At 33.6% G+C, this 14,824-nt stretch overlaps 1 protein-coding gene across 6 annotated transcripts in view; it reads left to right on the forward strand.

Moving 5' to 3' along the window:
- Window positions 1-14,824, forward strand: part of LOC138122320 (adenylate cyclase type 2-like) — an 82,024-nt gene that overhangs the window by 50,767 nt on the left and 16,433 nt on the right. For all 6 annotated transcript variants that reach the window (XM_069036526.1, XM_069036529.1, XM_069036531.1 and 3 more), the window contains 2 exons: window positions 7,981-8,108; window positions 10,634-10,792. In XM_069036526.1, coding sequence (XP_068892627.1) covers window positions 7,981-8,108; window positions 10,634-10,792 — 287 coding nt within the window. The remainder of the gene's footprint in view (window positions 1-7,980; window positions 8,109-10,633; window positions 10,793-14,824) is intronic.

Genomic DNA, 14,824 nt, shown 5'->3' on the forward strand with positions numbered 1-14,824 from the left:
TTACACTGAGAAAAATAAAGTCATTGTGAGTAAGAAATTGTTAAAAAATGGAAATAAATAGGTGGAGAAATTATTCTAGAAAATATTTATGAATGGAGAGAAATATATTAATGAAAGTTAATATGTTTGTGTTAAATAGAAAAAAAAAATAACAACAAATAATTAGTGAATGTAAACATAAAAACAGAGATATAGATCTACCAGATATACTACAAGAAAAATTTGAGAAATAGAAAACAACAAAAAAAAAAAATTCAAAAACGAAAAAACACAAACATTATTGTTAGAATAAATTAAAGAAAAACTAAAGCTATAATTGCATTTAAAAAAGTATAATAAACTGTATGTTAAAAAAATGAAACTTAAGGTAAATAAGGAAAAATATAAAATTAGTTGCGAATATCAAAATTATCCAATAATTGAGAACAGAGAAAGAAAACAAAAAATATGTAAGGTATACTCTGTCTCAATTCTAAAACACTGCATTCTACGTTAGAAATACAACCGGCAACACTGTTTGGTGAAAAATGCGTCATCTTGTATTTGTGAGGTTATCATTCTGTCGGTCAATTTCCGTTTTTACAATAAAGGAAAAGAATGTGCTAACCTCTTTATCTCTTCGAAACATTTTACTAGAGCATTTTTCATTTTAGCGTCAAGTAAATTACGTTGGTTTCGAGTTATGTTTATAAAATAATTATATTGCCAACTTTGGTTATAACAATCCCCAGTTTAGAAATATTTTTATTTTGCCAACATAATTCAACAGGTAGTGGAAATTTAGAATTGAGACAGACTATAATTGCATATCAAAATAAAAAAAGGAAATATGGACATTAAAACACTGAATGTACAGTTGGTTGCAAAAAAATGTGGAAATTGTAAGAATAAAATTGACACATTTTTACAATTTTTCCATAATATGAAACCTTCTTGTGAGAGATAAAGCACATTCAAAAAACATCTGGACTGTCAAAATCAAAATTGCAGTTGTTAGGTTGGTTAAATCACCAGTTATTTATATTATATTGCCCGGTTGGTATCTATGATTTTTTGATTTTTCAAACTACATAAATGTATTCATTTGTTTAAATTGACATTGTCAAGTAAATTGCAAAATTTTTTAAGTATATTTTGTGAAAAAGTTAAAATGAAAAATTCAAAATGAACTAGGGTGGTTCTATTGGTGCGAGAAACAAATTTGTTAACTAACAAAACAAGCCGTTTATTTAAAATTTTATTTTGACAGTCCAGGAGTTTTTTGAATTTACTATACCTACCTAGGTTAGAATTATGGTCAAAATTCAATTTTTAAAAATTATTATTTGATAGGTTTTGTCAGGTAGACAATTAATTGACAAATAGACAAAACCAAATTTACATTAGGAAAATTTTCATATCCCGTTTTTTTGCCATCAACTGTACCTATATGTGCTTAAAGAAAATAGAAAAAAGAAATTGAAAACTTAAAAAATGAAAATTAAAGAAGATGTGGTAACTAAATACTAAAGAAGAAGAATTAAAAAATATGATAATGAAAAAAGATAAAATAAAAATGTTGAAAAAAAAAGAAAATGGAATTCAGTCTTAAATTTAGTAAAAATAATTTCTAAACAATATAATAATATCACAAATGAAACAAAAACAAGATCAGGAAACAGAAGAGAAAAATTGTTTAATAGTGAAATATCGGCAATATTTTCTTACATTTAAAAGAAGGAAAACGTATGAGAAGAACTAAAAAATAACTAAAGAAAAATATGAAATCGTATATTCAATGAAATGAAACACTGAAAAAGATGAAAAAAAAACACATTAGTGAAAATTAATAATTTACCTATGTATTTATGAATACTGATTGGAAATTAAATCAGCATTATCATTTAAAAAGATGGAAAAATAAAATTCGAAGTATGTTAGAAAGAAAAGGAAATGAAAAAATAAAAAGAGTTAAGATATTAAAACCGAAAACTAAAAATAATCATTTAAATAACTCTGAAATTTTGAAAGTAAGTAGATAAATAAGGATTTTTATTGAAGATATGTAAATGTTTATTGGTCATAAATTAGTTGCAATCGGCATGGTAACAAAAAAGAAGTACAATAGAATATACAGTCTGATTTTGAAAGTTGTGCAGATATTTAACTTGACGTAGTACGTGTTAAAAGAAGGCAAAACAATCCAATTTGCCTTTTACAAAATGTAAATAGTTTACAAGAAAATCCGAGAAAATTAAAGGAATCAGTTTGTTTGGAAACCCCTGAAAAATTTTAAATTTGGCGGGCAGTTTTGACGTACGACCAACCCAAAGTGTCAAGTTTTTCTGTCATTCGAGGTTATGTTTGGTTTTTTGAGTTTCATCATGAAGTTTTGATAAAATGTGTAAAGTAACGATAAAATAGTGACTACAACTTATTCAGAAAACAAGCAAAGGCTTAAACAACAAAGTAAAAGGACTGTAATTGTGATTAAAAGCATAAAATAAAACATCAAAGAAGTTGCTCAAAATTATTGCCCCTGTTTTGACGAATTTCCTGAGCAACGTTTTGAACTCGCAAACTGACAAACTCCATGTGATTTGCAAGACGCCGAGTTGTTCGTGGCTAGTTTTCAATTTTGTGAAGAATTTCTTCTTTTGCAACTCAAACGCGATTTCCTCGTTGGCGGCCAAGGTCGCGCTTATTAATTTCGAAACACCCGACATCGCGAAGATGTTGCACAACGTTTACAAAGGATCGTGCATTGGGGAGTATCATTTGAGGAAACCTCTCACCGTGGATTTGCCGCATTAGCTCTGAATGTCCGCAGGGTTCGCCATAGATCAAAACTACATCGTTTTCTCCGGGTTGGTGAAAGCCATTTGTGATTTAAATTGAGGTTAAGAAAGTGATTTAATTTTGAATTAAATGACAACAACAAAAATCTACTATAATTTTTTTTGACCCATTTTTTTAAAAACCTTTTAGTCATTTTTCCTCGAAACATATCAACATTTGAATAAGACATTATTGGTTCAATCGTTACCTATTGTGGAGTTCTACCACTGGTTAAAATATCTGCACAACTTTTAAAGTCACCCTGTATGTATGTTTTCAATAAAATAGATTTTAGGTAATACCGTGCCTTCAAATAGATTCAGAACTAGAGTTGGCTGTGATTTTATTATGAAGTTGGTAACATGCAATTTTTAAAGGCACAGCAATGACCTTGGACAGCACAGTATAGTCCATTTTTTACCCTTTTGCGATGACGTCATTATCTAGTAACATTACGTATGTTTGAGCTAGGATCAGAAACAAATTTGAATTGATCATAAATAACTATAAATGTGTCAAATTTGTTGACAATTGCTTCGAAAGGTTATGTTTGTAATCAATGTAATAAGTGAAAGAAATTGTCAAATTGGCAGGAGCATAAAATAACCTCAAAGTGACCATCAATAAATAAACGTGCCTTTTTTTTTGTTTTTTTCTGTTTCTGTCGTTTCAATAAAGAGAAAGCGAGGAAGGAAATCGTGACGTCACCTCAAAAGGGTAAAAATTGGACTATACACGTGTTAAACCGTCTATTATCAACCGTTTCTAGATAAAATATATAAATCACAGCTTACTCTAATTCCGAATTTATTTGAAGACACGGTATAAAGGTATCTTTTGCTAACGCATTTTTCAGGAAGAAGCTTGCAGGTTGAAAAATAGAATAATAGAAAACAACCAAAAGAGAAAGAAATTACAAAAGCAAATGAAAGCTTACTGTTGAATGGAATAATTGAAAAAAAAACTGTACCTGAAAAAGATAGAATAAATTCTATGTTAAAAGCACAAGGTCGAGAGGAAAAAGAAGAACTTGTGGAGAAAAATATAAAATTAGCTACCGATATTAAAATTATCCAATTGTGAAGGGATTCGAGTAAAATGTCCTTTATAGAAAGAGAAGAAAATAGTTTTACCGATTTTGTTTTGGGTTTTTTTGTAAGAATTTTCAACCGTATGAAAAATCAGGAAGAGATGAATTACGTGTAAAATGTTCATTTCAGTCAACGAGATAAAAGAAATGTTCGCTGAAAATCAAAGCTCCGTACGAAACGAGCAAAGAACACTGAAAGAACCAATATTCAAATGGAGCGAACGTGAAAGCCACAGATCACCTCTTAGATTTTCCCTTCGACTTGCCATAAACTGCACAGAACGCTCCTCATGTTTACAACCGTAACCGTGTCCGCTCTTATCTAGATCGTTATCAAATCCCACGCGGATTTTTTCCGACTTAGTTATTAAGCTTAGTGGAGCTTATAAAAATTGAATTACGTTGAAACATGCAATAAAAAGACCAACTCGTTTTATGGATGCATCTAATAACGACGTTATTAATGCCATAAAATAAAAGCACCGTTGATTTCATTATCACGTTGCTACCAATTTGTGCAAGCTCGTGGGCGATCCGCCGAAAGCTCCCCACTTTCGGGGAATTCCAAATTCAGACTTAAGCCACCACAAAAGCACGCTAAAGCGGTGCTGATTGATCGACAAAGTCGCAAAATTCCAAAAGTTTAAACGAACGCTTTTTCAAATTTTAATTTAATAACTGATCGCTTTGAAAGTCTACCAAGTGAGACCCTTCGAATGCTTCAGACGACGTCACTTTGGGGCCACTTAATTGAAATTATGCAACGCAAATTCAATCATTTTAGTGTATCGTTTCGTTGTTTAATCCATTTTGGAGATTATTTCTTGAAGCACGCCGTCGCGAAAGCTCCCGAGCTTTGAAGCGTCATATCCTGCAGAGGCTGCGATTTTTCAAAATTCAAAGCAAATAGTTATTATCCTGATGGGTCGAGATAATCCTGTCGAACCGGAATAACTAGATTTTTGCAATTTACCCGACTGACTGGATGGCTCGTTTCCATACTGTGGACGCTCTTTAATTATGATTGGTCTAAAAATCGCCGCACAAAATGGATTCAATCAACTCGAACTGGGTCGCACTCAACATCAATAAACGATTAAAATCCAGTGTTTATTTAACAAATTATTGAAATTACATTTCGCCGCCGCGTCTCAGTGGAAGTAGGGGGTCTTGTGGTCCCGCAAGATGGAGTTGTCGTGGAAAAATTTGTGGCGGACTATTTCGTTCATTATCTCTCTGCAGTCGCCATCCGGAGCACATTCAGCCGGCTGGATCAGATATGCGATAATGTGGACGCTGGCGCAGATTCCGAATGTCAGAAGGAGTAATTCGAAGGTGGAGAGGGCCATTCGAGAGTTCACTGCGAATTTTCGTGAAGTTGCATTTTTCGGATTGTGACACTGTCGCTGTCACAGATCTGTCAAATAACGTGTCACAGGATTCTCGAGGTTTTAACGCTAAAAGGACCAACAAAAGGCCCTCGCAACACCCATTCCACAATTCCGAACTAATTTAGATGTCAGTCAAGAACGAGAAACTGAAATCCTGATTCTGAAGGTTTTACAAATATTTACCACTTTTTCACATAACATGTTTGCTTCTTCAAGTTGTAACGACACAGAATATTTTACAAAAGTTGTCTTGGCGCATCCACCATTTTTGTTAACAATAATTTGTTGACCACCATTGACAGAGAAGTTGCAAAATTATAGTTTTTTTACTGGATTTGTTAAGACTAAGTTTATAAAAGGCAGCTGAGTGTTCAACAAGGTTTAAATTGTTTAAGGAAGAAATTTTTATCCGGTTAACCATCTTTTCGCAGAGAAAAAAAAATGTACAGGGTGAGTCAAGTTTTACCGCCCGATCGAAAACACCCACTTCTAATCGATTTAAAATTGTTAACAAATTCAGGAATGATTGTGTATCGTTGTAGAACATTCTGTAAAAATTTCATTTTTTTTTAATGAAGCAGGTAAATATTTTGTTTTCATTCAATAACCGCTGCCATATTGGGCGATTCAAAATGATTGTGGATAAGTATGGCAACTATGTACGAAAATTTATGTGACAACTATGTGGGTAGGTGAGAGTTGACATTTCTTTGACAGTTCATAGTCGCGCAATTTTGAAAACTGTCAAATCAATGTGCAATGATATAAAAAAATCAAATGCACGCTTATGAAATGTCATACAAATGTCAACTCTACCCCACTCACACAGTTTCCACATACATTTTCGTACATAGTTGCCATACTTATCCACAATCATTTTGAATCACCCAACAGTTTTTCACCGAGTCCTTTCAAACATTTAGGAACAATTTGGTGTCATTGAAATCATGAAAAATCACCAGTTTTGAAATAAATGGAATTTGATATTAAAATGTCAAATTTAGCTATGATTTATTATTAAATTGGGCAGTTACTTCCACAAAAGAGGTTGACATGGGTTATTTATGGTACCTTTTAGGAATTTAAGAATTACTAGAAAAGTTCTCAACAGATGCTTGTTGGTTGTTTACCAACAATGAGGTATTTATGACACTGTAGATGAAAATCTTGGTAATACATATTTCGGTGTTAATGCTAAAATTGGAATAATCTTGTGATGCGAATTTCATAAATGTGTTCTTTGAATTAATTGTGAATTATAAGCGGGTACGAAAAACATTTTTTTTTGCTCAAAATCGATTTAGTAATACTGGAAAATTGATTGCACACATGTGAAGCCTTATATCAACCCTGACGTTTCGTAATTTTTTAATTGGGTTTATCGTGAGGGCGGTAAAACTTGACTGTACGTGGGGTGAAGAGGCAGGTTTCGAACTCCTACCGGAAGATTTATGAAGCTCGTTAGACAATAAAGATTTTAAATTTTATTGAAAGATTTTCCTGGCGCACCCGCCATTTTACGAGCAATAATACCGCCGTTCGAAAATTTATTTCAGGGGTATAAACTGTGGTTGTCTTTGTTTGATTCCTTGTGACAAAATCTACAATGCAGATTTCGGATGTGACTGTTCTAGTAATAAAGATGTCGAGATATTTAATAAAAATTTTCTCGGCATTTTTGCCATTTCTCTACAGAGACAAATTTCAGGGTTAGTCTTTAAGACAGAGGCAGAGAGAGTTTTTATGTCTGTTTGTAACAATGTAATGTAGAAAATTCGTTGTGGAAATCTGAACTGGCTGATTGGACAACTAATATGTTAAAACGTTTCTTAATAGTTATTTACGAACTAAGTGCGGGAAGACGATGTTCCCGCATGAGCGCATTTTTCAAAACACGAGCGACGAAGGAGCGAGTGCCTTTAATTAATGCGCGAATGAGGGGAAGATGTCTTCACGCAAGTGGTTTGTACAATATTTTTGTACGAAAATTAAATTACATTTTTTTGTTTTAATACATTAGACATAAACGAACATAAAACCAAGTAGGCAGTGACCTTTGGTTATTAGAAACAATTGCTTCACTTGACATTTCAATTTTTGCAATAATTTGTGAATTTTGTAGGAATTTTCGCGATTATAAATATTTCCCTAATGTTTAATGGAGGAAAATCCAGAGAAGTTGTATTTTATGAACCAAATGCTATTATTATCAAGACCGATTTTTTTTGAATGCCTTAAAGGGTCAGTGTTTTTTTGCAATTTTTGCATTCGAGTCAATCGGGAAACACTCGTTGCTGAATGAGCGTTGGATGTTGGAAGCGTCGCTTTCAAGGCTATGAGTACAAAAAATATTTTCCCGGCGCATCCGCCAATTTTGTTAACAAGTAATTTGGCAATTTTATTATTAATAAAGAATATCTTTTTACAAATTGCAAGATTTAGCAGTAGTTATTTACATTAGAGTACGATAGGGGTATTTTACCGCACGAAAACTAGGTTTCAGGCACGAGGCGAAGCCGAGTCCCAGATTAGTTGGACTTTCCGTGCAGACGCACATAAAATTTTATACACCAGGCGTACCACTACATTATTGTGCAAACTTCACATTCCACAGCAGGACTTATTAAAAACCCAATTATCTCGTTGAATGTGTTGTTAATAATTCATTTGATTTATTTTCAGGACAACCAATGCATGCGGATCAAAATACTGGGCGACTGCTATTACTGCGTGTCCGGGTTGCCGGTTTCCCGACCCAATCACGCCTACAACTGTGTCAACATGGGCTTGCAGATGATCGAAGCCATCCGGTAAGGTTGTTCGCGAACGCTGTGCTTTATTCAGACGTCATCATCATATCAAATCACTATCGATTCCACTGACCATTTATTCGAAGGATGCTTGTTTTATTAATATAAATTCATTCAGTCCAAACCACCACCTCGTACTTTACAGTTCATCTACTTTCACTCGAACAAAACGAATCCCACACAAAACTTCCCCGTAAACATAATATATTACGCTGGGAGGTGTTACTTTATTTGCTGTTGTGTGCGTAAAATAATACCGCTTTTATTAGAGAAAAGTCACTTAACTTTGACATTTGATATCTTGTTTGAAAGCTCGGGTCAACACAAACGCGAATTTGTAATAAACAACTAATTTCGTGTTTCTTTGTGTAAGCAGATTTTTTACGATACAAAAGCTTCTATTTCAAACAACTGTTGACCAATACGTTGACACTTTGACATTTTGAAACAAAAAATTCGATTTAAAAAAATAATTTAACATCCTCGAGATTGTTCTGCCTCCGCCGCAAGCGGCCTCGGCGACAATTTTTCTCACGGTACGTTAAAGAATGATTTCGTGGCCTTGAGAAAAAATAACTATTGCTGCAAGCAAGGACGATGAAGAAATCATTCGGAGTTGAATTATGATTTCTTATTAGCTGACAATTTATACAAATTATAAAATGGGATGAAAATTAAAAATCTTGGACTTAGGAATAGCTACTTTAGTAGTTCTTTGTTTGGTCGTTGGCGCTGCATCGAGTCTACATTTTAATGTCACTTCAAGGATTTATTTTAAGACTGCAAATAATAAAAAAGCGCTAAAGAAAGAATTTCTGGAATCAACAATCGTAATTTAGCATTTTTTTAGATTTATTTTATTTTGTGTTACTAGAGTTAAGTATCAACATCTTATCGGGCGAGTTTTGATGTGGCTTTTTTCTTGTAATTAAATTTCCATTTGACGTGTTCAGGTTCGTTCGAAATGGTTGTCGTAAAGAAGGAAAAGATTAAATAAACAAATTAAAGATACAAATACAAACATTTCTGTTGACGGACATGTTGATGTCTCATAAAAGCAGCAATCAAAGAAATTAATTGTTCTGAAACAAAATCATTATTCAAAGCTTAGTCATTGAATTAGAATTCCGAAAAATAGATTCACCAAGTGTAGAATCTTAAGAAATGTTCTTTTTTTTTCACCGTACTGAATAGTACAATATGATCAAAAAGAAAACAAATCAGAGTAGGCGTTGCAAATTGTCCGTCATGTCGTAGCGGAATCCTATGCAAATAAGCATTCAATGCATGGACAATTTGTGGTCTCAAGCGCTATGAATTTTAGACGTTGGAATTATAATTGTGCATTTTATTATTATTATCTGATAATGGAGAAAATTTATAAAATAAACAAGAGCAAAATTATATCAGCTTTATTGCCAAACGCGACGCCACTGGTAAGTTGATTTTTCGCTGAAATGTCAAAGAAACGTCAACGATATATTGTTGTTAACCTAGAAAACAATTTTTCGATTTCGGCAAAGTTTACAGATGTTTACTCTAATTGCAAGCAACAATGATCCCAGAATGAGTAGTAAAATGGGTTTTGCCATTGAAGATAAGCATTAATTATTAATAATCAATTATGTAATAAGTTATAGATTTTTCGAGAGCTAGGCAACCAATAAAGCGACTGTGCATAGGAAGTATAATTATCGGTACGACTCAAACCAAGACAAACGTTTCGATAAAACAAAAGATGAGGTAGCGCTCTTGATTTGTTTTCTTTTTGATCACTTGTACAGTGGCCATCCATCCAAACACTGACCGCGGCCGATGTTGCTTAATTTCACCGATAGAATGATGATAATGCTTTCAGAATCGTATTATTATTATTATAAACAAACTATAATAGATAATGATAATGCGGTATATAAGATGATGCCTATCATCTTATACACCGTGAGATCGCAAAAAAAAATTAGAATTGGCTGTGACCAAACATTTCAGTTGGCAATTCGTTAAAATTTCAGTTATCAGATGTCAGTCTTAAAAGTTAGGTTAGTGATTTTGAAAACGTAGAAATCTTGATTTTCATAAAGGTGTGCATTATGTGTGACCTGCCGGTTGTAAAAGAATCATGAGGACCTCCAGTCGTATTTACGAACTAGAGTAAATGTTCGAAATGTCTGCCTTCAGCTTCCAAACATAATGCTCTCTCTTCGCTTCATGTTTTCAAATGACCTTCGCAAAGTCGGGACATCGATTAAATTGCAGTTATCAGTAATTATCAGGCCTGTTTTTGTTTTTCAGGTATGGAAAAACAAAATAATCAAGGCAAGTTGTTGGTAAGTGCCTTGAAAGTCCGGAATGACAGTTACTATTGAAATCAATGACATCTGATGACATTTGAATTAAATTTTTACGTGCTGCCAACTGAAGTGTATTAATCATGGCCGTCTCGAGTGTAAATATTTTTTTGTAAGATCCTTAATAAGATTGCTAGACGTGCTAGACATTTCACAGGCCCTATTTCCTTGTTGCAGGTTCGTCCGGGAAGCCACCGGATTCAACGTGGACATGCGGATCGGCATCCACACCGGAAACGTGCTTTGCGGCGTCCTGGGCTTGCGAAAGTGGCAGTTCGACGTGTGGAGCGACGACGTCACCCTCGCCAACCACATGGAGTCCGGAGGCATCGCCGGGTAAGGAGCAAAAGACATCTCCGCGTCGTGGTGTCAACTTTCTGTTTTTGAATTTACACGGCGCGTCCCGTTTGTTGATGTTGAACGGCTTGCGAAAATAAATACCGCCAGTCAATAAAGAGTCCAATCGGAATCGCAACAAACACAAGTGCCGACGGTTCTGGTGGGACGCATTTGTTTGCACTCGGCCAAATTAAAATGCGAAAATAAACACCGACATGACTTCCATTAGCAAGTCGGCTGTTTTACGGTGCATGATCGAATCAATGGTGTACTTTGATATCGGAAATCAGCGACGGGACTTCGTTAAAAGAGTCGCGGAGGTAATGGACGCTGCATTAGCTTTCCGCTCGGTAATTAGGTTATGAGTGCTGCAAGGACAATGGGATTGGGATTTTTAAGGATCTGAGATATATCGGGAAGGGATCCTTGAACCGGCGCGGCTTTGTCGAGCGGTGTTGAATTTGGAAGGAAGCCAAACTTTTGAAGTTCGCTCTGTTACCAACAGGATACCGATACTTTGACATAATATTAGTGGAGTCATAACTGCTTAAATTAATTAAGGAAAATGAGGACGTTAAATGAGAGAGTTACATGGCCAATTAGGACCACCTGCACTAGCGTAAAATATTTTATGTCTTATTGTAGTATGCAAGGCCTCGAGATTACCGCAGCTACAATATCAGATTGGTGGTTAATAGGTAATTTGTAGATAACGCTGAATTATAGACGTAAAAAACTTTATACGTAAAATACAATGTTACAAATAAGTAAAATAAAGACCTCACAAGTGTAAACAATAAAAAAATATTAACATCTGGAAATATCAATACTGTTTTATTTAATTTTTAAAAAACAGGTGCGATATAAGTTTGTAACAATTTTTGTAAGATATAATTTTTTTCCTGATGAGGCTTGGTTTCACCCGCTAAAAATAAGAAAAAGTCACTTTTGCACTGTTATTTGATGCCAGGTGGTTAAAAAAGCTTGTGATTATTTTTGAGAGACCCAATTTTGCCATTGGTACAACAACAATTTTTTAGTTATTACATGCAAGATACAACTTTTTTGCTGATGAGGCTTGGTTTCACCTTACTGGTGAAGGTATAGTCTTCAACTTGCGTATAATGGCTATTATTCACTCGGATGATTCCATCACTCGCCTACGGCTCGTGTTACAATTTTCATCATCTTGAATAATACCCATCATTATACACTGATTGAAGAATGTACTATACTCTTTCTGATTCTCTTCTATTTCTGGCTGCAAAATTTACAACACTCCTACTTAGGCACCACATATTTGTGTTTCAAAATTTCCTCCAATTTTTATTCACAACATCGCCTTAAAAACTTTGTAAGAAAACATTCAAATCGTTTCTTGAATGATAATTTGAATTTTTTTCTTACCACCTATCCATCATATTCGCATTCCACATGTCATTTTCTTCAATTCATACATCTGTACTTCATATTTTTCCTCTTGTTTATTTATTTCATCAATTATCGCTGGAATAAATCTGATTTTTTTTTTCAAAAAGAGTAGACAAATTCGTAGAACTAACAATTTATGACTAGCAATTTTTCACATCAATGAAACGTAAATAACAGCCAATTAGGTGGGCGGAGTCTATCAATTACACACTTTAATAGCGTAAAATTCATTCATTGGAAGTTTTCAATAGATGTAGTCTATTCTCAATATCTAATCAATGTTTTTTTTTTACAATAACGTAATAACTTATTCTAAATGACTGAAACGCATTTGCAACTAACAAAAATGTCAAAAACAGGAATTCAGTATTTTGCTTGCATCAGTTCGAGTAATTCAGTTGACGATTTTATCTTTGCCAAAAAATGGAACACATAATTTAGATTTAGAGCGAATGCAAGCGATGATTGCTGCATAAAGTAGAATCGAATAAATAAATGCAACGTGCTGATGTGCATTTCAGCTATTTTGAATTTTAGTGCATTAATTTGAAATATTCTCGATTTTTTTAAAATGTGTTTCTTTAACTTTTGTCCTACATTGAACACTACTACTGAAAATCCCTTAACTTAAGAATATTAAAATCTTTGTCCTCCATCTTCATTCAACTGTTATTTACAGTAAGAGTGAGGAAGGCAAAGCTTTCGTTCACGCGAATTGCTCAGCTCCGCTTTGTGGATTGTGCAATTCAAGTGAACGAAAGCGACCTTACTTTCGAGTGCTGTATTTGGTTTTCTTCGATGTCTCCTTAGAAAGTGAGTCTGTAACTTTGTATTCAAAATTTTAAATAAAAATAAATCACATTTTTGGACTATTGCCATGGAAAAAAATTAAATACAAAATAAATAAAGTTCTGTAACGCCAATAAAGTGGTTGTGTGCACTGGAACAGGCAAATGCCGCGAGATCTAAAAAATTAGAATTGGCAAAATTTACGAATGAATTAAAAACAGTGAGCGAAAAACGATGAGCGAAAGTGAAGTGAACGAAAGAGAAACCTTCACCCAATGGTATGGTAACTATGGATACAGACTACTTTCTATGGAGGTATCGAACAAAATTTTTCACTGCCGTTACTCCAGTCAAATTATTTATCTTTTTTTTTATTTCCATTTGAATTTTATTTTCTTTATTTTATTGGACGCTTATTATATCTACACTATCTACACTAGCAAAATCTTACTTGTTTCCTTTCTTTTATCGACAGTTTTGTTTAGTTCTTCTTTCCTCTTTCCCATTATCTTTTTTATATTTTCATTTCATTTTCTTACATTTCAAACTTCTAATTTCCCATCTAATCTATTATTTTACAATTTCTCACAATCAATGTCATATTTTACATCCATCTTTGTACATATTTTGCCGGACATGATTTCTTTTGTATGATTACAAAAGAAACTTTTCTTTCTCAAATCAAGTTCATAATTTCTCTTGATAAACAGTAAGGTTGGCAGAACTACATTCTAGTTTTTTTTTATTTATATGGTTGATATGATTCGTCTGATTTGTCTTCGGGGACAACCAAGCAATTTTTGGTTTTAGCGTTACACAATCACATTTACACGCTTTAAATAGGTGTTATTGCGTTTTATATAAAAATTGACATTTTTTATATTTGACACTTTGACAGATTTGACATTTACGTGCAACAGATGTGACAACACTGCATCACAATGCATGACCGCAAATAAACGTTGCCAACCATCGTAAAAGTTAAAAGTGTGAAAAGACTGAAAAGTGAAAACATGTTTATTTCTGGCGTAGCGAACGATTTGCAAAATAAAAACATTGAAATGAAAAACAACAAAAGAAAAGAAAATATTTTCGGGGGGTCTGGTCTGTGAACGAGACGTTATTAAACTTCCTTGTTGTTGACAGTTGAATGAGGTTAGAATATGGGGACGATTCCAAATCGATATTCAAGTAAATATAGTCCGTTTTTTTTTTTTTATAATCAATTGTCAGTGTCAAAATACAGATAAAGACCAAACTCTATATTAAAAATCATTGATATTTGGTCCAGTTCTATCTCAGTTTCACCCTAGATTGCCCCTAGATCATTATTGAGGTTATGTTGCATATGTTTATGAGTGTGAGATCCGTGTTTAATTTAAATTGTCAAATGTGACAGTCGGTGACAATTTCAAAAGTCAACGTTTCAAACGTGATTTATAAAATTCACTGTTTCGACTTTTCTCCCAACCTGCCAACACTTTGACAATTGATTATTAAAAAAACAGACTTTAGTAATACCTTCCTTCCTTAATTTTTACTTAATTTGTAAGATTGAAACAATACAATATTAATTTTCTGAAATTTTATTGTTGAATTTATTTGGGCTAGAATTTTTATAAATGTGAGGTTATGTTGTAAATTGTCTTTGTAAACTTCTTCAAGTGACGATCAACACCATGTCAAGGACGATTTAAGGATAATCGGGGTGCAAACTTTTGGACTATTGATACACTCGCGTTTGCACGGCAGGGGTGAAAAATTGGTGAAAGGGGCTGTCTTGCGGTGGTCAAGAGTGTGTGAGGGGAC

The sequence above is a fragment of the Tenebrio molitor genome, chromosome 1, assembly GCF_963966145.1.
Source record: "Tenebrio molitor chromosome 1, icTenMoli1.1, whole genome shotgun sequence".
Lineage (NCBI taxonomy): Eukaryota > Metazoa > Arthropoda > Insecta > Coleoptera > Tenebrionidae > Tenebrio > Tenebrio molitor.